Below are 24843 nucleotides of genomic sequence, written 5' to 3' on the forward strand. Positions count from 1 at the left end.
ACAGTCACTGCTGATTCACCATTCAGGCCTTTACTGCCTGATCAGCAAGTTATCCAAAAACCTCTGCGTCAGAAATCCTTGGGAGGAATCACTTGAGCAATGAAGGCACAGAAGCTCAGTTTGTGAAGATACTGCTCATGAAGCAGAGATTTATTGTATTTTAAGTTACAGCTGCACTAGCATAACTCTGATGTATATCAATCCTAATACCTGTTTTAATCATTTTCTACTACGGTTGAGTAAAGTGTCGGGGTTGAGATGTATCTGTCTTGTTTTGTTTGAAGTTCCACATCTATAACCTTGGTCACAATACAAGGTTCATTTCAATGTTTTGAACATATTTTCATAGTGGTATTGATATTATTTCATTCCATTTGAGCCAGATAGGTCACATGGAGCAGACTTTCCCAACTGTTTTACCCATGCATAATAGGTAACAGGCCTGTGAGATAATGATATCCTCTGTTCTCAGGGTGCCCTGGTGAGGCCTGGGGGAAATGAGAACTCCCATAACTATCAACAGCCAGGAGAAGCCTTAACAATTTATTCTAACTTGCCACAAATGTTATTTTGAAGTGCTATATTATGAGAAAAGCCAGAAAGCAATACTAGCAAGTACAGAAAAGGTTTGTCTCACTTTGCAATGAATACAGATTGGCATATATTTCCTAGTTATCTCTCAAAGATGAAGTGAATAGTTACCATTTGAAAGATATGCCCTTAGGCTGAAAATATTTTAAACTTGTGAGGATTACTATAGTATGTGATTTGCCTTGATAAAATAAATAAAGAGCTGAAGGTAGTTATAAAGATATTAAAGTAAATTCTGACTGAAACTTCCAATAAAACAATATCACAAATCTCTCTCTCTCTCTCTCTCTCTCTCTCTCTCTCTCTCTCTCTCTCTCTCTCTCTCTCACACACACACACACACACACACACACACGAGTGCACATGTGCATACATGTTTCCATACAGAGCTGATCTGACTCAGTTCCAAACTGAATATTTTATTCCTGAATGCATCCAAGGCCTTTCTCTTTTCTATCTAGTAAACTGCTAGAAGTTTTTCAGATTTATTATTTTTTACATTTTTGTTACTAGGATTAACAATTGACTCTATTTTTCATGCCTTTTGTTCAAGTAGAAACAGTTTTTATCACTGCATAGGTTACTGCATATATACTGGCTACTATGCAGACAAGGCAAGTAGTAAGTCTCTATCTATATTAAAATTATTGATTTCTGCATATTATTCTGGAGGGGTGAAATTCAAACTATGCTTCAACAAATGAAATATGTCAGATTCTTCAGACATTCTAAAAATTCAAATGTTAAATTTTCCAATGTAAAACATCTTCTCTAAATATACTTTATCTAAATATAATAATTTTCTTTACAAACAGGTGAAATAAGAAATATTATCTTTATCATTACCTGGAGATTCAACCATTGAATCAATGGGAAAAGCTGTATTTATAGAAAAAAAATTAGAAATTGTTTATTACATTTACTATCGAATCCACTAATGGGATAATCATGGAGTTAAACAAAAGAATATTCCATATGCCAACCTATTTATCTCCTGACCAAACTCTGCTCACGCTCTAACCTTCTCTGTCTGCAGACTTGTTTTTTTGTGCAAAATAAGAGGTCAAATTACCTCTTATTTTGTTATATCTTTGCCCAGACAGGAGGTGGTACCCTGATTCAACAACTGGGCTGTTTGGAGCCACATTCCCTTTAATGCCATTGCTTTAGGCACAACACAAAAGGCAGTTTTAACTAATCTTATTATTAGCAGAAGAAAAACCATCTATGTGGGTTACATTGACATCACTAAGAAATGTGAACCTCCTTCTTTCATAAATGTGGATAAATAAGTGCCATAGGGTTTCCCATTATGGTTTACGGGATGCAGGTTTCAAAATACTAGTCATCATCATAATAGTAACAATTAAGTTTATACCTTAGTAGTGGATGTTAAGTAAGATGTCATGCATAAATCAAATCTTAATAATTAGTTTTTTTCCCTTAGTTTTTGATTTGAGAATAGATTTATGATCTTATTTATGTTTAATTGTCAATAGCTCTTTGCTGTTTAGGGGTTCTCCACCATCATGTATACTCCCAACCTACCAAGATAAAGTATTAATGATTTGCCAAATATTGTTGTGCTTAAAACCAATCAAAAACTTCTTAAAATTATGTCTTACCCTCAGAAAACAAAAACACTGTTTTATAAATGTAGCATTCTTTTTCAGTTACTTTAATAAACAAGACACAGGAGCATATGTGTGTTCAAAGGCAGAGTCCCTCACCCCTAATAGTAAAAAGAGATACTATCCATTATTTAGTCAACAAATTAGGAAATAATTAAGCATTAATAAAAATGGCTGGTTTTTCAAGTAACTTCTAATGCATGTATTACTATGCTAATTTCCCAAATAAGAGGCTTAAGATAACCCCAAGTGACTCAATCTGAAGCTGAAATACTGAAGTGACTCAATACTGAAGCTGAAATCTGGGTATATTTTGATGCAAAGCTTATAGTCCTTTTTTGCATACCATGTTTAGTCAATTACCTACTTTGTATCATTTTGGGAGCCAAAAGAAAATCTATCTTGCAGAGGCTCTTGTGTCATTTGTGAAAGTTTCCAAAAACACAACTCCATCCTCCTTTTTCTGTCCCTGCTGCTCATCACAAAATGAATGAGGGTTTTGCCAAACAGATTGTGTTGCTGGCAGGACTAAAAGCATGAACAGTTCTTTGCCTTGAAAAAGATCACTGATTCTTACAAATTAAATACATTTTGATATGTTCTCCTTACCCATCATCTCAGGGCCTTACAGCCATTACATCTTTTTTTCTTGTTACAGTTAGAGCAGAGATGGACCAGTCCTTCATGTCACATACTGAAATGAGTCAGTGTTGACTGATCCAGTTCATCCACAATCCAGGCAGGGATCCCCAAACCTATTACTATTAATCTGAAAGTGTTTTTCAAATAAATGTCATTGAAGCAGGAGAAAAGGACTGCTCCAAGAGAAGCAGATTCCCCCTCCTTTCCTTTCTTAATTTTGGATATACAGTACTTAATTAACATCCATTCTGTCCTAGTCATTTTGCTGAGTGCTAAGGGTCATGAGTAGAGTACAAAGAAGAATGAAGAAAGGTCAAAGCCAGAGTAGAGAAGGGGCTGTGCAAGCCAGAATCAGACATTATTTTCAGTTCCTACACCTGTCTTGAAATACAGTAACATTGGGTATAGGGCTTCAACATATGACTTATGGGGAACACAACCCAGTCCATAACCATGCCCACTGATCAACAGCAATAACACGCAATAGAGAGAAGTTAAAGTCAAAAGCCATAGGCATAGTAGTTAGTCAGAGGTTTAAATCCAAAGCCTGCCACTTCCCAATTGTGTTAACATTGGTGAGTTTTCTTAACCTTAGTGCTTCCTTCCTTAGTGGATGTAACAAGGACAATAAGTATCCTTTCTCCTATGGCTATCATCAAGTATTTTATATCTAATTAGAAGGTAAATTGAAATGAGAAGCTACTATTAGTTGTAGATAAATAGTTTCAAGATGTTGTTACTCTTCTTTCTATGGTAGGCATGGTATTTTAGGAATTGTGAGAATCAAATGTAAGAGAAAAGACAGGAAATTAAATGCTTACACTATTTTTTCTTAATGAATTTATTTTATATAAATATAGTTGTGAGGCTAGGCCTACACAGAGAAAGATGCTTTAGATTTCAGAAATGTGTAGCTTAATTCATTCTTTTAAACAAATCTTTACTGAGCATTTATTATGTGTCAGAAATTGTGCCAGGCATTTTGGAGACAGCAGTGAGCAGAAATCGCTATTCTTGGGGAATTTATATTCTAGAATTGAAATATGTCACCTCCACTTCCAGAATTGGGCAAAATAAGGTCCATCAAATAGGGAAAATAAATTAATTAAAATAAATTTACAACATAATACAAGTTGGCATTACATTGTTATCATGTGGTCAAAAGATAGATAGGTATAATACTAGCTCTGGGGCTGTAGGACTGGCTTCCACAAGTGCCACCCCATCCCTGAAATACAGGTTTGAGACCTGCCATCCCTCACCATTGCCCAGGCAGACTTTCCGCCCCGCCCTGCCTGGCTGCGCGTGTGGCGCAGGAGGAAGCGCTGGCCTTAGGGTCCCTCAGGGCTGCGCTGCCACCACCAGCCTCTGACGTCCCGCGCCAGGTGCGCAGCCAGCGCGCATAGGCGCGCGGGTTTTGAAGCGGCGCAGCATACCCGGTAGCCAAGAGCAGGCCGGGAGCCCACCCGCAGGTCCCAGATCTTGCTGTCGTGGTCGCCAGAGTGAGAGTGACTCTGGCTTCAGCTGGTGTCTGCAAGCTCACGTCACCTGTTTGACAGCCTCCCACCAAATCAGAGGGCAGCGCTCGCCAGGAACCCCGAGCGTCACCGGCTCCCGCAGATTAGAACTCGCCTCTCATAGTTCCTCCCTTCATTCCATTTAAAGCTCCCACTGGCTTTAATAAAAAGTTAAGTGTGAGCTCAGTTTCTTCAGCGCTTTCTTCCACTGCAAGATGGTAAGTGAGGAACCGGCGTTTGCTAGTCCTCTGGCAAAACCTGGGGCTCTGAAAGCTAATAAACTTTGCACTGAGAAATTATTCCATTTTTAGAGCAAGCTTTCTTTGCTATCTACCAATTAAAATAGGTCCTCTCCTGTCTCCTTTTTATTATCATCTGTCTTCTCTTTCTCCCTTCCTTTCCCACTGCCTTTCTCCCTGTTATTTTTATCCTTCATATTTCCCCCAAATTTCACCTATTCACCTGCACTTACTTTTCATTCCTCCTCTTCTTCCAGATTATGCACATATTTGCAAACACTTGGAGTTGAACTACTGTAAGAGTATTTGGGGTTTGTTTTCTTCTCAGGTGTCAATTGCCTAATAGTTTAGCTCCGATTCCAATAATAACCTCAAGGAAGGAGTCTGCAAACATGCTTTTAAAATGAAAACAAGAAAAATAGCTCTTGATAAACTTTTGGCTTAACTTCTTTGGTCTGCACTCCCCAAGCTGCACTTGCTTCTGAACTGGTTTTTTTTTTTTTTTCTTTTCTTTTTCTTTTCCAAGACTTAACTCACTGGGAACATTAACAAAGTGTGACTTAATTGACTCATTTACCCCCTTTCTGTTTATGTTATGACCAAGAAAGTACTCAAGCCAACAAAAGATTCGTAGTAGTCAAAAAGAGTTTATCTAAACCTAGGCTCTGCTTGAATAAATGGTTTTTACCTGATTAAACATTGACAAATAATTAGGAATGGACTGTTGTACAAATTAACCCAGGAAGGCTGCATACTTGTCCTTGTTTGGAGATTTGGAAAGAGTGTATGTTTGAGGTTTAAGAAGTGGCAAGCAGGAAGGTACTCCCTGGATCAGAACACAGTGAGAACACACGCCAGGCAGTTAGTGGTGGCAGGATAACTTTGCAAGGACATTGAGCCCTAGTGATGGAGAGATCTAGAGCTTGCAGTCTTTGCTTATTTCTTTCAGCTTTTAGATGTTTACTTGGAGTGATGTTATGCTCCTCTGACTGGAGCTGGGGCAAAGTTTGTTTAATCACCTACAAGGAACAAGGTTTATTTAATTATCTATAGAACAGAGAGAGAGAGAACATAGGTATACATATGCACTTATGTCTATATATGTATATATCTATATGTATGTATATTATACAAGTATGTATGTACATAACTATATGTATGTGTATGTATATATATGCATATAACATATATATATTATATATGTATATATATATATATATATATATATATTTGCATATACATTATGCATGTGTTTGTGTGTATCTCTATTCAGATTCCCATAAGATCCAACAGAATGTTAGTTTGGAGGAGAAGAGGAAGGGAAGTATAAGACAATTATTGATTCAGAAGTTAGTCTATAAGATGCCATATTCTGCTTTTTCATCCTTTATAATGGGTTCTTTGTCTTCCAAGGTGATTAGAAATAGAAATATAATTAAGATAGTTCTGACTGGCTTATTAGGTGAGCTAGGCATTACAACAGAAAATATAAATATGATTCATCCAATAGTAGTCTATTCTTTGTTCAAGAGACCTGTGGAAATGTTAGGAAAGTCATAAGAGCTGATGCCTTTTAAGTTATTATAATTAAATCACCCAAAATTTAATCTGGATCTAAATTTAACACCTTCACTGTTTCTTGATTAACTGCATGTAATTTCTGTGTGTTTCTCCCACCCTTCTCTCCCTCCACATCTCCATCGCCCAATCTCCTGGGACACCCCCCTCCACCCCAACTCCTTATACTGAATTTCACAGAACACCATTCTGCCTTGCCAAGACCAGTATTTTGCAGGAGACCAGAGTTGTAATTGCCCGTATTCCACTACACCGTCAGAAACTAGTGTTGACGTTTCCACGGAGACTTGGGTCTCTTTCTGGGCTGCTGGTCTCCTGGACAACAGTGAGCCCCAACAAGCACCACAGGCAAAGGGTAAGTTCAGCTCTTCTGCTTTAGTGGTAGACCTGGAGCCCTTTTCAAGCAATGTGACTGCAAAGGATCATGGTCCGGGACTCTGGAAAAAGAGATGTTATAAACAATTTAAGTTAGTCCAAAGAGTCTTGAATTTTACAACCTTAACTTCTTCTATTTGTACTTGCCAAATAGTGAAAATGGGATTCTTCCTCTTTCTTGCTGGACAACACATGTTTCTCCCTCTACTTTATTGTACTTGGAGATTCCCAACTCACTGAAAGAAACTTTCTGGGTCATATTTTATAAACAACATCCTAGTAGAATGTTTTTGGAGTCAAGATACTAGTTACAACTTTTTTTTTTTTTGAAATTCAGGAAAGTTTCCAAAGTATGATAAACAAACAAGAATGAATAACTTCATCTTTTATTTCATAGAGGAGATTCTATAGACAATGCCTTATAAGTAGAAACAATTATTCTCTTACACACACACACACACACACATACACAGAATTTCAAAGTGGGAGGGAAGTATAATATTGATGGAAAATTATGGATGTATTAATCTTGACTTGAAGGTTAGTGAACATTTTTATAAAATTAAGTGAATTTCTGTATAAATAGTTAAGTTTCTCTAAAAAGTTTCAGATGTCTTAGAATTAAATACCTATACTATTATTTGCCATATGCTCCTTTGGTGGACACAGGGGTTAAGGAAAGGCACACAAAAAATGAAAACCTAAAAATGTTGAAGCACACTTACATATCATGGATAAAGTTGTTCAGTTTTATTTTTTCACTATAAGCAACAGCAAAGATAAAATGCCCAAAATCTGAACCCAAACTGTTTATAAAATTGGATTCCTGTTTTCTTACTCATTACTCTATTTTAATAAAAAATACTTCAGTAACAGCAGTTTAAGTAGAACAGGGAAAAAGAATGGTATTAATGAGGGGGAATAAAGTAAAAAACCAATTAAGCATGCCCAAATGCTTTTGATTAACAGGCATAGCTTGCTGTCGAATATGAAAAAAAAATTCTTTGTAAAAGCATAAAAAAATACAGATTGAAACAGAGAAGGTAGAATTTTTCAATTTTTATCATGGTCTTCAGAGAAACAAGGTGCAAATTATTTAAAAGTAGAAATTGCTACTACATCAAATTCTGAATTCTATCCATTAGATTTAACAGGTAGGCAGACAGAAAGGGAAATAATAGCATAAAAATGTTATTAGATTATCAAGCCAAACACTATATTATTAAGTGTTGAAGCTTAGAAAATAAAATAAAAATTATAAAAAGATAGTGGGATTGCAATATTATGGCTAGTGGGAGGGAAAGGTTAATAAACATTTGAATGAATTAATGATGCAGCTGAGAGAGTCTTTATTAATTTAACCAACAAGAATATACATATAAAGGGAAGAATGTGACCACTTAGTTCCAAAAAGAAAAAAAAAATCCCACCTCTTTAACCACTTTGGCATAGATTGTATAAATATTTGTCTGTCACAGCTTGCTTCCTTCTTCTGAAAGCTTTAAATATTTTGTTCTATTGTAAGAAGCAATAGCTATTTTTAGAAAGGTAATTGAACCTATTGCACTTTGGGAATGGTTTGGTGAGTTCATTGCATATAAGTCAAAAGTGTGTTTCTATGCTACCCATTTTGTATTTTCTCATAGAGTCATCTTCTAATTCAAGTTTTCCTATTCTGAACTCATGTTCCTGGGAAGAAGCTCAGCTTTCCTCACAGCTCTACAGAAATAAACAGGTATGTGTGGATAGTCAGAACATTGAGACTGGCCATGTACCCTGCAGTCCATTCTCCACTTGCATCCTCCCTTAAGTTCACGCTGCTCCTTTTTTCTTTTAAAATTCACATTAACTCACTTTAGAACTAAAATGAGCATATGGAGAGAGAGAGAGAGAAAGAGAGAGAGAGAGAGAGAGAGAGAGAGAGAGAGAGAGAGAGGTGTTAGATGAACAATCTCTTCCCTCCCTCCTTCTTTATTTTCCTCTCCCCCTCTCTCTCTCTCTCTCTCTCTCTCTCTCTCTCTCTCTCTCACACACACACACACACACACACACACACACACACACACACACCAATAAACACACACACTCATATACACAAATGACACTTTAGGAAGACATGAAGTCAGGCTCTCACTATATCACATTTTAGCTGTGTGACCTATCACGTCCACCTTTTCCTCATCCATGAAATTGGAATATTTATGCGGCATATCTCAGAGGGCTAATGGAAAGACCAAATGGAATCATGTCAGTATTTTAAAATGATAAACATGGATAATTGCCTGGAGAATTAATGATGATGAAAAAGGTTTTTTTCCAGATATTGTTTCATTTTCCATATTTTATTCTTATTTGTTCCCCCAAAGTAATATGATCTACTGAACATACAGACAGATCAATCAGAGTGTGGCACAAGTCAACTATCTTTTTCTTTCTTTCTTTCTTTCTTTCTTTCTTTCTTTCTTTCTTTCTTTTTTTTTTTTTTTTGATGTGCAAGGAAGGAGTCCAGGTAAACGTTTCTAAACACCTTTTTCTATATTTAAACAGTTGAATGCTGCTCATTTTCCTTTACACCTACCTGACTCCCTTGTGGTTAAAATTTTAAAAGTCATATAATACCCTCAAATACTTTGTAATGAATGAAAAATTCAGAGCACAAAACTGAACAATCAGGTGGTAGGGGGTTGTTGATTTCAGTCTTGGAGGATGAGAACTCCCTGAAATTGTGTTCATAAAACAAACAGAAGAATAATCAAGTTTAAGAAGGCTGAGGCACAGTGGCATTATTATAAAGTTACAAAGTCAATACAGTGGAGCAACCTTCACCATTGTCTGCTTTTTGCAGCTCCAAGATACTCTGGTTCAGAAGGAAGAAGAACTTGCTAGGCTACATGAAGAGAATAATCACCTCAGACAATACCTGAATTCTACTTTGGTTAAATGTCTTGAAGAAAAGGCCAAGGTGTGTAATAATCTTTTTTATAAGGTCATGGCAGTGATTTAAGAAAGGAAACCATTTATGTAAAATTTCTTAATTAAAAGCAAGAAGTGTACTCAACAACATGTCGTGGGATATGTGAACAGAATGGATACTATTTCTTAAGAAAGTACATGACTTTCACTAGAACTTTTATGTATTGTTTCTTAGAAGTATCTAGATTGCAGATTCTTTCCAGACATTATTACAAAAGGAGTTTCTTATATATCAAAAGCTAGGGGATTGCTGAGGAAACAGGTTGATCAAAAGGAGAGTTAGGTGGAAGTCAGAGATTTAAAAACTCAGTTGTTTCAATTATCTTCTGACTTTAGGAAAATCATTCTCAATTAGGGATTTGGTTACCTTTAGCTACAAAAACTAAAAATCTGTGAAAAATCTCTCTCAATCTAAGATGCTATGATTATTACTGGAGCCTAGTATCTTGAGCACCAATTCAGTATATACAATTACATTATCTTTTATTCACATTTTCTTATACTTTTAAATGAGCTATTTCTAACTCAAAGATAGCTTGCCTATAGTTTCTTTGTGTTCTTTTTTTCTTTAGTTTTATGGTTTTTTTTAGTATGTGTTTGCCATTATGTTATCATTATTGTTTCTATGACCAATTTCTACTTTACTCTTAGACAAACTATTATTTGATATTATGTAATCTAAATTGATTATGTGTCTGATGCCTTTACTGAATCTAATAGTTCAGAGAAGAAAAGATATTAGATTTGACTACTGTATAGTAAGCTTTTTTTTAAAAAGGACTAGCCTGGGCTTCTAACTCCAGCCAACATTCCTTGAAAAAGACATTATTAAATTATTAAGTGACATTAATTAGCTTTACCTTTCTTGACCTCAGTTCTCCAAGATTTAAAATAACTTTTGTCAAGGGATTGCTTTGAAAGTTAATGAAATAACATAAAGAATGTTGTATAGTGTTTAAACAAGAGTTTTGTCTATATTCAGATAACTTAGGTTTAATTCTAGGCTAAGGGATACTTAGCAAGTCACAAATATGTCTGTGCCTTAGTTTCCTCATTAATAGAGATTTTTAAGAGTATCTATATCCAAAGAAATAGTGCATGTGATCAATTATTCATAAATTATAACAAATGATAATTTGTTTACTTTATCAGTAATAGTTCAATAAACAATTGCTTTTATTGTCATCATTGTAAAAATTATTACTTCCCTGATTTGAAATCTTCAAGACATTATCTGCTTTTTTCAAGTTTCAAACTGAGAGTAAGAAATGAATTCAGGTTCCTAAGAAATAAGATGTTATCATGGATTTTACTTTAGTAACAGACACTAATCTAATCCATTTTACTTGTATGTGAAAAAATATTAGAAATTTAACCTATTTTTTCTAAAGAATGAGGGTAACTAGTAGATACTTAAAGGAAGTATAATTTTCAAATGTCACTTCTTCAGAAATTGTTGTCATCAGATGAGTTCTCCAAAGTGTGTGGAAAATTCAGAAAGGGGAAGAGGAAACCCAAAGAGCAGGGATACTCTCCTGCTGAGATCCCCCATCCCAAAAATGTCAAGAGAAACCTCTTTAGTGAGTTTGCTAACTGTGAAAAACCACCTGGGCCCCATGTTGATCCCTGGGTGCTTCAAACACTTGGATTGAAAGACCTCAACACCATTGATGACACCTCATCAGCTAACTACAGTGCCCTCTCCTCTCATCCCAGAAGAGTGACTAGCACATACTCCCATTTTCTGAGTGATGCCATTGATTATGAAAATGTCCCCAGAGAGGATGTGCCAATCAACTATGGAGGTGAAAGAACAACCCCCTTGCACAGCACTGCCAGCCATGAGGAAGACTTCCACTACTTTTCTCAACTTTCAAATCCCCCAACAGAGGTGCAAACACTTCCTTATCATCCAGCTGATGTGTCACCCAACAAGACAGAGATGGCATTTTCCACATCCCTGAGTCCTCACTGTAATGTCAAAACTCATTCTTTCCACCAGGGACAAGCCTTTGTGTGTAGAGATGAAGAAGGAGGCTGGAAGTTTACCTGGGTCCCTAAACAGTCTTAGTGACCCCTCTTGTATAACAGAGCACTGCCAGGAACTCTGTTTACAATGACCTCTCTTGCACTTGAACCTGACTATGTGGAGCACAGAAGCTATTGTCCAGACAATCTTTAGCCACTTTAAATGTTACTCTCAACTACCACTTAAATTTGTAGGGAATAGCTTCCAAGAATCCATATGAGAGGCATATGCTCTTCCTCCACCTGAACTTGACTAGTTTGCACATCAAGGTCTGCTATCAACTTCTTCTCTTTGCCCTGTACTTGAAAAGGTGTTTTCCAATCTTTTGTAGATTTCTTCAAGACCTAGATATACTTTGCTTATCATGACCTGTTTAACACCTTTTGTTCTCTTGTCAAGTAGTTTAAATATGTATGGTCTTTATTTCTCTCCCTCTTGTACATTTCTTTATTTCTGAAAACTGCCTTTAGAATGAGCCCTATTTTTGCTTCAAGTACTTCCTCCTGGTTGTTTAAATTGCTACAGATAGGGTAAAAGCAAGTGTCTGCCCATCACCACTGCTGAAGATGTATTGTGGATATGAGTAAAAGTATGTCCAGGGCAGAGCAAAGAGTCAAGTGTTGCAGGGTGGCTTTGGCAAAACATCTCTAAGACAGCTGTGACTCCACTGATAAGCAATACCACTGAAAAATGACAAAAGTTAAAAAGAATTAAAGTTACTTCAAAATGTCCCAATACCTGCTTCCATTGGCACCTGGCCATTGTTTCTTTAACCGACATGGCTCAAAAATGATATTTTTGAGGAACTGTTACACAACAAATCATCATCTTAAACTGCACAGATGCTGGCAAACTCATCACTAGCCCAGCTCTGACAATGTCACATTCATTCCTTCTGTCAGTCATGTATTCATTCAATTCACCTAAAATATCTATAGAATACCTCATGCTCACTTTGTAACAGGCATTGTAATTTGGGATGGTGATAAAATGTGAGCAGTTTGGGCCCTGTGCCCACACTCATGAGACCAAGAGCCATTCATCTGCTGTCATCCCTGACAAAGCTATTTCCCTCTTATGAAAATTCAATTTTCTCAGCTGTGGAATACAGAACTTGATTAAATAACTTCTAACGTTCTATGAATGAAGGCTGGATCCCATCAGCTTTATTTCTATTTGGTCATTCAAGGCCATTTTTCCCTTAGATAGGTACTGCATATACTAGGTAGGGTGAACTTTATCTGCAATGGAAAAAATAGAAAAATAAATATGAGTCATTTGTAATGAGCATTAGAAATCATTTCTCTGATTACAGGATTCTTTTTTTCCAGCATGAGCCCACTTTGTAGGTTGATTCAGTCTGTGTGAGAGTAACCTCTATCTAAAAAAAGATTCATTTTAATTTGTAAGTAAATGTGAATAGATCGAATGCAAGCATGATATCAAAGATCTCTTCTTCCCTAAATTTTTAAAGAATATTTTTGGTGTTCTTGACTGTTTCCTTCCTTTCCATCCTTCAAGCTCCCTATTGTTCCCAGAATAAATTATGCATCAATGTTGGGCACCTATGCTTTTTTGGACAACATGATTAAATTCACCAGGTTGAAAGCCATCTTTCTCTTTCTATTCTCCTCTCAATACTTCACTTTGCACAATCAACTTTTTTGTGTGTGCTATTTGGAATTCTTTGTAACCAAGACATTTCTTTTGTGTTTGATCATTGCTTTATTTATGTTGTGTGAGCAAATATCTATTTTATAAAGCTTTGTTACCCATTAGTTTTCTTTATAATTCATGAAGGGGAATACAAATTAGCAATTAATATTATTCTCGGGAGTATTTTAAAACTAAGGAAGAGATAGAATATGTTCTACTCCCCCTCCAACACAAAAAGTACCTTTTACATTCTGGTATCTATGCCTCTTGTGGGTAAAATTTATCTCTAGAATAACAAATTTAATTAGAATTGATTATACTTTACTATACAAGGAATTAAGTAAGCAATGGAACTTTTCAAACTCTTATAATCAAGCTGTAAAACTAAATTTACCAGTTAATACATATTTATTTTGCAATATCCATGTGCCATGTTATATGTTAATTACCATGAGGAAACACCCAGGCTTCTCACAGTGCATTTGGTGCATAAAAAAGTCACCAAAAATATCAAAGCTTTTGAAAGCTTTTAAATGAAACTTGGTTTCAGCCTGGGTAAAGAAACTATAGGACATTTATGTGGCAAATTATGATATCTTCTTCTAACTCATATCATGAATGATAGTATGGAAGAAAATTACCACATATGCTTGCAATTATATTTATAAACATTTGATATTCATTTGAATAATGTATACAAAATTTTTTTGTTAATGTTTGAGAAATTGGAAATTCATTTCACTCAAGTATATGTTCTAACTTTTATAGTTTTATCATGCATTTCCAGTAAACCAGTTAATATTTTATTAAGATAAAGTGGGAAATGAAACTAAATACCTTTGTGATTATGATGAATAATTTTATATTGTACATAACATTTTTAATAATGGACTTTTTTCTCCTGGATTTTTTGTGACCACAATCCTGTATATTTGACTCTCTTTTGTATGATATATGATATGGCCAGATTAATATCCTCCGAATTTAATGGTTCCTTCTCTCCTCTTGGATACATTAATGATTTTTCCCATGTTAGGTGGCCTGAAGAGTCAAATGCCTTAGGAGTACAGCACTCTTTTACTTAATCTCACAGATAAATTAGAATTCAATTTTTTAAAATTTGATTTCACTTCCAACATCCTCTGATACTCTGAAAACAATCCTGTGTCTTACTAGTATCTGGAAAATATGGACAATTGGAAAGTCTGAGTTCTATAGGTGATGTTTAATAAGTAGGGTTACTTAAAATTGCAGTGATGTTAAACTATAATTTTGAAAAGATTAAAAAAATATGAATAAATAAAAAGACTTTAATGTACTTGATGTAATTGAAGAAAGCAGAATATGTTTTTAAATATGACAAATGGATTCAACAATAAATCAAAGTAACACAGGTATAGCAGAAAATATAGTTAGTACATTTACTGATAACTACTTTTATTTTGTACTAGGGATTTAATCCAGGCAGGCTTGTCCACTAAGCCCCATCCTTAGCCTTTTTAAAATATTTTGTTTAAAGACAAGATCATGCTGAGTTGCTTAAGGCCTGGCTAATTTGCTGATGCTGGCTTTAAATTGCCTCAGCCTTGGGTGCCACTGGAATTACAAGTATGCACCTGGCACTTGGCCATCCACTGATAACTTTTTAAATGTATAACTTTTTGCCTGTTAAGTTCAGGTATACAATTAGATATTGGTTTCAGTTTACCAAAAGATTCACATATGGTTAAATAGTAAATGCCTAATTTTAATTTTTTAAAATAAAACCACATATATTTGGTTTTCATGCTAGAAGTTTATGGTATGATTATATTTCTTAACAATCTTTTCATATTTTTATGTACCTTTTTGTTACATGAATTCAATTTTAATCCTTATATTGGATATTCTGCAAATGTAAAATATAATTCAACACTTAATAATAAGCACTTAGATGATATGTTTTCTTTTTGATTTGAACTTTTTTAAATTATGGAAGTCAATTTTGTGATGAACTTATGACTAATAAATAAATGACAAGTCATTTAATTTTATGTTCAGCCCTTAATTTGGAAACATGTTTTCAGTGAATGGAGCAATGAACTAAGAAAAAGGTTTTGTTTCTCCTATAAATCCTAAGTCATAAAAATATGTATTTCAAGTTACAAATGTGTGAAATAGTAGTATGATTAATAACTGAGGCAATTATTCAATAGATATAGCTGGTGTCAAGCTCTTCTGAAGATATAAAGATGATGTTATATAAAAAGGATATATATATATATATATATATATATATATAAAATCTAACTTATGTATAAATGAGAGAAACATAACTTCAACATGATTGATTAAAGCAAGGGTGTAATAGGCTCTCATAATGAAAACGTCCACATTGCAAGTATGGAAGTATGGTTGATTCTATATACCCAAAGCATACTGTCAAGAATCTGGTTTGGGATTTTAAGGGAGGTGATATTTGGAGATGGATTCTTGAATGGTGATAAATATAAAAGCACACAAAAGTAATAAAGAAACCAACTCTGTGAGTTTGAAAAGGAAGCTACATCTCATAAAATATTTTCTATTTTTGGACATTCTCCTTATTCTTCCAATTTATAATCCTGTTAAATGAATAAAAATTGAGTTAAAGGTTCCAGACTGGTCTCACTTATGCCATTGATAATTGTAAACATATTGGATTATCTGCATGTGAGAATTGTGAGCAGGATTTCCTTAAGGCCATTATCTAGACTATGTAACAGTAAAGGGGAGAATAATATCAAGAGAAAATGGTTTGGGATTTGCATATCAGGCCATTAACCCTTTCTATTTGGACATTCTTTTGGTATCATTGATGGATAACACTGATTTTATTTAGTTTTTTTTTTTTAAACAGGGCTGTTTGATTTTTTTTCTTAGAGAATAGTGCTTAAACCTTGCTCGCTCTAAATAACTTTTGAATATGAATGTAGTCAATAGAGATTATTAAACACAGATCATCAGAATGAATTAGATGGTGTGAATTTCATTTGAAAGATAAAAAACCTTGTCTGAAGTGTTGTGCAGGTAATAAAATAATAAATAGGCGAAGCTTAAGAAAAGCTCTGGCATTGACTTTAGATCTAATGCTCTTTCTACTATAAGACATAATAATCATTTTGGGGACCAATCAACATACTTACAGGCCACTGGCTGTTACAGTGTATTACAGGCTTCAGATATAGAGGCCTCACAAGTATAGGGGGGTTCTTAAATCTTTATTTTACTGTCACTGGAGGTCTATTTCATAGCTTAAAAATTCCATCATTGCTAACAGACATTGTTCACAAGAGACCTAATTCACCTTCCATCATTTTGAAATAAAGTAGTGTGTAATTTGAAGCCCATTTCAAAAATTGGTATGACTAGAGTGGCAAAGCATGAAAAGGCATCATGGTCAAAAGTATTAATATGCTTCTTAAAGGCAAAAAGAGAAATTCTTTCCCAATTACTACTGCTAATATTCATGCCTAGAGTAGCTATGTATAAGCAATCCTTGTGAAACTTCTCTTCCTCTCGTCATAGGAAATAGACTTTATATACTTCTTCAGGTGATGACATTATTCCCTTCCAGTCAATCCTTTTAGGTTTAACACCAGGGGAAAGTAAAATCATGATATTTACAATGCTGAACCCACTGGTTCAGACATGCCATTGACATTCTATCTTCTCTTTTTGGAAATCAGGAGTTAAATGGTAACTTTCAGGAACACAGCAGATTTTCCCTCTCATCTCTATCCAAGGTTTATAATCTGAAATAAAAAGGCAGAGAAAGTATTTCAAGGTAATTTCTCACTTCAAAAGAGTCTTTAAAACCAAAAGGATAGTCCCCCTGGGATAAGGTCCAGCTCTCTCAGGAATTTTCTGAAGGTAATGTTCCCCCAGAGCCCTCCAGTTGCAGTGAATCTGAGAATAAGAGAAGCTCTTTAATGAATGTGCTGTGACAAACCAGAACACCTGGACACAATGAGGCAAAAGATCCAAACATGTCCTCCTTTCATTTTTGTCTCCTGAGATTTGCCACTTCACAGAAGCCTCAATGTCATCCTCCCTCCATCCCTGGCTCACAGGGGAGATCATCCCAGATGCAATCTGAAAGTGGCATCTGTACAGGACCGCCCATGGCCCCACCTACCTGGTAGAGCTGGGAATATAGCTCAGTCATCCTAGCCTCCATTGAGAATTAGAGCACATATTGCCAGAGACTTAGCCTTTTCTTCCTTTTCTTTTAAGGACCACCACTACTCCCACCAAATCCATCCTATCGTCCTCACTCCAAATTTAGACAATCATTTTAATTAACATACTTCTTCTTTTGAAACAATACAGAATGAATTCAGATTCTGTCATATATCCTTAACCTTCACACAGAGTAAAATATACATTTTAAATTCTCAAATGAAAAACTTCATACTTCATAAAATACAGCATTCCAAAATAATTTATAGCTATTTCTACTGACTCAGTTAAATGAATATTCAATGTTTTCATTGAATATTCAAAATATAAGATCACATTTCAAAATGTGATCTTATATTTTATGGACTGTAGTCCATGTCTAAAAGGTTGATAAGTAGAGAGAAACTAGGAAAGGATTCATTGATGGCATGATGTTAGAGACATTCATCAAATTATACTGACAACAAATACAGATAGAGGTAGGAGGAAAAATAGAAGAAAAGGTATGGGGCCTGTTGGGGAAACGAAAACTAGCCCAGGTGGCTGCAGGGTAGCATTTTATAAAATAAAGCATGTGTTCTGGGGATTCAGCAGAAATTTCTGTATAATGAGACACACTTCTGCTTCTTTGGATGTTCTGTAAATACAAATGGAGGTAACATATACTGAGTCCAAAAGGGCAAGAACAATAACTTACACATGTTAGTTGTATCCTTGAAATAAAGCATCATCTCTCATGCTTATTTATACAGTTTCCATTAGAGTCTGGTTTCTCTTCATATCATATAAATCTTTTGTATTTTATTATTTATACTGGTTCTAGTACAGTAATTAGTAAAAAGGAAAAAAAAAAACCTTCAACTTTTATAGATTTTCTTTAATAGTGCTCTGAATTTCTTCAGGCTAAAATGAAACCTTCATAGACAAACCTATGGGATGTTTTCAAATCCCTAAGTTCTTTTTAAAACAAACTGCTATTGTACTTTTTTTTGAAAATCTAATATGTACTGCACCTACAGCATAAGGACTAAGGAGGCTACATGGCAGGGGGCATCATCTTTTTGGAATATACAATGGAAGAGTGTCTATCCAAATCCCTTTCCCACTACAGGAAGGAGGGTGCGAATGTAGGTAGAGACATTCAAGATAATCATGTGAAGAGTAGGAGTGACAGCAAGAAAGGGTATGTGAATGTTTTTTTCCTTAACTAGACACTGATGCAGAAGCACAATATGCAATGCAGGGCAACAAAGATGAGGCAGCAGAGTAACCTGGATCCTCGGAGTCCTTTAAAACAGGGATTCCTAGGGCAGAACAAACACTATAGAATTTCTCATTTCTGGGTTTTAAAACATCCCAAGTGTACCTGGTCCCACCCATCTCTAAAGTAATGGGCATAAGTAACAAGAAGCTCCAGAATTCACATCTGGCAGTCTAAGCTGAAGGTGGGGAGAAGAGGAACAGATTGATGTGGTCAAGTCAAAGCTATGTGGAAATTCTTGGGTCCTAAAATGATGTCATAAAGGCATCCCACAAAAATGTAATTATCTAATTTATTGCCCAAAATATGACAAATAGTAAACTGGAAAAAATGCTGGAACAATAGATAAAATCATAGATTACTGTAATTAACCAGGACATATTTCCACAATTGAAAGGAAATACAGCATCTGAATGCCTGTCACAGAGAGGAAGGACACCAGCAACCAGTCATTTCACCTAGGGAGACCACAACTGCGAATAAGAAGAGATTAAACTTCATCTGTTTATGTAGATGTGCATCATCTTAAAAGAAGGAAGCAGATTTGTCAAAAGTGGACCTTCCTCCATTCTCATGTGCCTTGAACCACAAGTTTAGCCCACCCTGAGGGAGGGGAATAAGTTATAAGATTACCAGATTAATCAATTAAAATATTATATTTATTTATTAAATAAATACCCATATTATTTACTGGAATGCATTACAATTTTTCTTACTCATATAGAGCTCAATTTTTCATATCTCTGGTTGTATACACAGTATATTCACACCAATTCGTGTCTTCATACATGTACTTTGGATAATAATGATCATCACATTCCACCATCATTTATAACCCCATGCCCCCTCCCTTCCCCTCCAACCCCTCTCCCCTATCTAGAGGTCGTATACTCCTCCCATGCTCCTTATCCCTATCCCACTATGAATCAGCCTCCTTACATCAGAGAAAACATTTGGCATTTGGTTTTTTTGGGATTGGTTAACTTCACTTAGCATTTTAAAACTTACCTGGACTCTGATTCATGGACTAAAGTGACCTAATATTTATATTGAAGTGGAAATGTAATTCAGTAAAGTTGAACTCAGAAAAAGGAAGAAATAAAGATAGTCCATTCCAAATAATATAAATCACAATTAGTCAAGCCAATATACCACTGACAAGTGGTGTAGAGAGTGAAAAATGAGTTGAAGAGAGAACTAGAGTGGGCTTTTAGAGATGAACTAAGGCTCATTTGCAGCTGGTAATAAAAATATATAGTAAAACAAATTTTAATGGTCAGAAAAGAAATAAATTGCCACAAATTAACCTATTTGATATGCATTTATACATTTTATATCAGAAAATAAGTAATAAAATGTTATAGATATGAAATATTTTTAAATTTTTTTCTTAAAATTCTGTAACTTTTTTCAGGTTAATTGTTTTTTACAATATGATTTTCACTAGTTGTGGTATGGTCAATTGTGTGAATGTGCTATAAGATATTTAACTAATTATTTCTCATATATGAATGTTGTATTCAATTTTCCTTATTATACATAATGAAACTGTGGAAACACACATGTATTTTCCAATGATTATGCTTGGAACTGTAGTTGCTTTGTGAAACGGTATTTAAACTTTTAAAAGTTTGCACATAAATAGCAAAATGAAAAAATGCCCTAAGCCTTATAATTCTCAGTTATCTATTTACATAAAAATAAAAAGTTATTGTATGTAGAAATAACAGTGAACAGAAAACTCTCCATATAAAACATAATTAGCTACTAATGCTTAATTAGCTACTAGAATGCTTCAGAATGAAACCGCTGATAAATGTTTTGCTTTATCATGCAAAATCTTGCATCAAATATTAAAACATTTGTGAATTTGCTTTTGGCATGTCTCTGGTGCATTGAAATAAAAAAAAAACTCAGGAAAATTTTGATGGACATGGAAAATTTCACTTTCTGATTGAAGGGTAACAAATATAATTACTGTAATCAACAGAACTCGTATTTAACTACTTTTGCTTAAAATTCTCAGATACCACTTAACTCTTTTGCTAATTCTGTCAATTGATAAGAGTGTTGAATTTTGAGTTCTGAGTGTTTAATTTCATAAATAATCTCCATTATTTTATCATTATCGATGCAGCTCATGCTCATTTTTTCATGGGCCACATTTTACAGGAAACTTATCAAAGGAAGTTCTATGAATCATCTTCAAATTAGTTTTATAAGAGAGTCCCTAATATCATATTGTATGTGATTTTGTGTGTGTGTATATTTGATGTACTTCATATTTTACTCCTCATATGGAAAAGAAAATCAGTAATATTAAGTTATAAAATGAAAAAATTAATCTCACCTTCATTTTATGAAACAAATTACTTCTAAAAAACTAAAACTGAGAGAAACAATAAAAACCTTTTAAGTGGGGAGCAGTGAGAGAAGAATTTCGCATGATATTTTATTTTCATGTATATTTATGTTACTATCCAAACCAAAAAAAAAAAAAAAATCACAGAAAACCTAAAGAGAGATAAAAAACAAAAGTAATGACCAGAAGTCATGGTCACAAACAAGTGATGGATTTTCATTCTCCTAAATTAATGGATCATCAAATACATACAAGAGAAAGAAAAAAGTTACGTGACTGAGTTAGACATCTAAGCAACAAATACTTGAGACATTTTCTTTCTTTATGGAATGACGATTTTAGTGATAAGAATTTCAGATCTTTATTTGCTTATGTCATTGTAATAGTCCATACCCAAGTATGGATTCCTAATTCTTAAAACATTTCACAAGTAAATTAATTTCAATTTTTCATTTAATGAAATTTAAATACTACTTTCTGGGTTGGCAAAAATCAAGAGTGAAAACATACAGGAATGTAGATACAAGTTTCCAAGAAATGTAAATAAATTTTATAAACTGTTATAGGAAATGCAATAAAACAGCAAAAATCAGCCATAAACATTCTATAGTTTTATGTGGATGCAAAATGTAAAATGAAACTCAATTTTTGGAAAGGATTCACCAACCTCACTTTGCTAAATCAGAAGGAACCTGGTACACAATTTCTTTCCAAAAACTCAGAGAAAGCTGGGAAATAATCTTTTTGTCCTTTATGTCATTGATTTTTACCTTAATCTTTTAAATGTGCTCTGTTCTCCAAGATTCCAACCAGAATAGAGAAAGTATAAAAAATATATAACCATCTGCTTTCTCTTCCTTTTCTTCAGGTGTGTCTATGATTAATTCCTACAGTCCTACCTAGGATATATATTTTTTCTGAGGTGTGACTATTTTATCATCTTTCTGAAATATTTTTTAATGTTAAAGCTGAATTTTAACATTTTTCTTTGTATTACAGGTTTAATAGTCCTTATCCAAAATGGTTAAAACCAGAAGTACTTAACATTTCATTTTTAAATTTAGGAATATATACATATAAATAAGTGAAATATCTAAGAATGGGACCCAAGTTTTAAAGTTAAATTCCTTTATTTTTAATTATTATTTATTATTAGTAGTAATAGTGGTAGTATTTTGGCACTGGCAGTTGAATCCAGGAAACTTTACCACTGAGCTATATCCCCTTCTCTTTTCATTTTTTATTTCAAGATAGGGTCTTATTAAGTTACTTAGGGTCTCACTAAATGTTGAGGCTGGCCTTGAACTTGCAGTACTACTGCTTCAACCTCCCAAGTCTCTGGTATTACAGGTGTGTGTCACTATAACAGTTGTTCATTTATGTTTTTTAAAAGATATTTTGTATGTTTAAAAGAAAATTTGAGAAACATGACAAAATGCTTCATTGACTACTTTTCACAATAAAATATGCAACATATTGTTTTTCAAGCACACACTGAGGTACTCTAATAACAGATGCAAAAGCATAACAGTTATGAGCAGACAAACCATATCCATAAAGAAATAGGTCAAGCCAGGTATAGTGGAGCACACCTGTAATCCCAGATACTTGGGAGGCTACATAGGAGGATAACAAGTTTTAGGCCAGACTCAGCAACTGGGAAATCTTGTCTCAAAATACAGCATAAAAAGGGCTGGGAATGATGCTCAGTGGTAGAGAACCCCTGGGTTCAAGCCCCAGTACAAGAGAGGTTAAAGAAAAAATCAAAAATAGGTCACAAAGTGATAAATATAAAATCACAAAGAGAAGTAATGTTGTGCACCTGGCTTAATAAATGCCATCATCTCAAATTCAGTGAAAGACTCCCTAGATCTTTTGAGGAAACATCAAAAAACATGATGGGTCAACAGCACAAAACCAATTGCTCAAAGATTGGAAATTGAGGAATTTTTATCTGTCACAAAAGTAGATATAGAAAAAAGGACATTTCTTAATTTACAAAGGAATTTTCAATTTTTTAAATGTAAAGTCACAATGCTTCCACACTAAGTCAACATTGTGGTAATGTACTTTTACAGAATCAAATTTGCACAGAAAAGCATAAAACAAATTATACTTCATCTAGAAGTATTTATACTATTTATAACTCCAGTATGGAAAGTAATATGAAGATGAAATACACAACAGCAAATTATAAGAAATAATGCTGACAAAAATTGTGGTAAAAACCTGAAAGTTCAACATCAAAAAAGTACATTACAGGGAGAGATTATGGGCAATTACACAGCAGTAGTCTGTAAGTGCTGACCAACTTCCAAGATCATTAACAATGTTTTGAAGCCTTGCATTGAGATAAATAGCTGATTTTTCTTAAGGCATGCTCTCCTTGAAGAATACATCCATACTCATTTTCTAGTGATGCTTCTCTTTTTGAAATTCTTCAATGATTCAATATAGAGCAAAATAAGCATTAAAATTTCCCATTTTTCTGCATCATGCTTATATGTTCTTTTGGGTGCATAGAAATCCATTTTGCATGCCTTCATATATAGACCACAAGTTTGGCAGAAAAATACTGATCAAATGGCAACATCATTGCATATATTTTTCCCCACTTTTATAGTACTGGGGATTGAACCCACAGCTGCTCTACCACTGAGCTACAGCCCCAGCCTTTTTTATGTTTTAATTTGAGACAGGGCCTCACTAAATTGCAGAGGAAGGCCTTGAACTTGTTATCCTCTTGCCTCAGACTCCAGAATAGCTGGATTTATAGGCATGTACCACTGCACCCAGCCATCCTTGCATTATCTTCTTTTCCCACGGTGCACATAATTATTTTCGAATCAGTGACTTTGTGGCCTCTTCAGGCAAATATGGTTTCAATCCATTAGAAAATCCTGGAAGTTTTCATCCTTGCTGTATCTCATGACCAACACACTCATTTGAATATTCTCACATGTGCATTGAGCTGAATCGAAAAAACAAATTTTATTGGTAACACCTTGAAATTTTCTTTTAGAAGCCTCGTTCATACCTAATTCCAAATCTGTCATTATGAGAACTCAAACCTATTTTCTTCAGCAAAGCACACCAAATCTTCAAATAAGTCTTTTAAAACATTTCACTTTTGCCCAGTCCTTAATACATAAAGGAGCCAATAAGTTCTTGATTTTTCAGATCCAACAGGAACATGAATTTTATGTATTTGATAAAAAAATTAAAACCTGTGGGACAGTTTTGAAACATTAGCAAAAGGGAGATATATGATTTTTTTAATGCGTCTATCTTCTTCAATGGTCAAATAAATAACAAAGAACAGTTCACATTTAATGGGTTTTGTGACAGTAGAGGAAACTGTCACCAAGTGTCTTCAATTCAGAAGGTCCCTAAGATTGTCAAATTCTTTTTTTTAAGAGAGAGAGAGAGAGAGAGAGAGAGAGAGAGAGAGAGAGAGAGAGAGAGAAATTTTTAATATTTATTTTTTTAGTTTTTGGTGGACCCAACATGTTTATTTTTATTTTTATGTGGTGCTGAGGATTGAACCCAGCGCCCTGCGCATGCCAGGCTAGCACACTACCGCTTGAGCCACATCCCCAGCCCCTCACATTCTTTATTCTCTGACAAAGGGCAGTTTTTGAAAGTAAGCATGGTGCTATATGTAAAAGGACTGAAGCAGTATACAACTGAGTAACTTGGCAGGGTGAACTTCTGGTATTTTCACCTGCATTTTCATTCCTTCTGTGATCTTTGAGACAATCACTGCACTTTTATTTGATGAGTGGTTTT

General features: G+C 34.5%; 1 protein-coding gene across 1 annotated transcript; it reads left to right on the forward strand.

The window, feature by feature from the left end:
- Window positions 1–1915: 1915 nt before the first annotated feature.
- Gmnc (geminin coiled-coil domain containing) lies at window positions 1916–11617 on the forward strand. Its single transcript, XM_077795542.1, has 5 exons — window positions 1916–1921; window positions 6379–6553; window positions 8220–8308; window positions 9419–9535; window positions 10997–11617. The coding sequence occupies exons 1-5, from the start codon at window positions 1916–1918 to the stop codon at window positions 11615–11617; spliced, it is 1008 nt and encodes a 335-aa protein (XP_077651668.1).
- Window positions 11618–24843: the final 13226 nt, after the last annotated feature.

Source organism: Urocitellus parryii, chromosome 2, assembly GCF_045843805.1.
Source record: "Urocitellus parryii isolate mUroPar1 chromosome 2, mUroPar1.hap1, whole genome shotgun sequence".
In the NCBI taxonomy this organism is placed as follows: Eukaryota; Metazoa; Chordata; class Mammalia; order Rodentia; family Sciuridae; genus Urocitellus; species Urocitellus parryii.

What these genes read in the sequence shown, in the direction of transcription:
- Gmnc (XM_077795542.1), top strand. An exon ending in ACAAGCACCACAGGCAAAGG is followed by an intron (nt 6,554 to 8,219) that starts GTAAGTTCAGCT and finishes ATTTTCTCATAG; the next exon opens with AGTCATCTTCTAATTCAAGT. An exon ending in AGCTCTACAGAAATAAACAG is followed by an intron (nt 8,309 to 9,418) that starts GTATGTGTGGAT and finishes TGCTTTTTGCAG; the next exon opens with CTCCAAGATACTCTGGTTCA.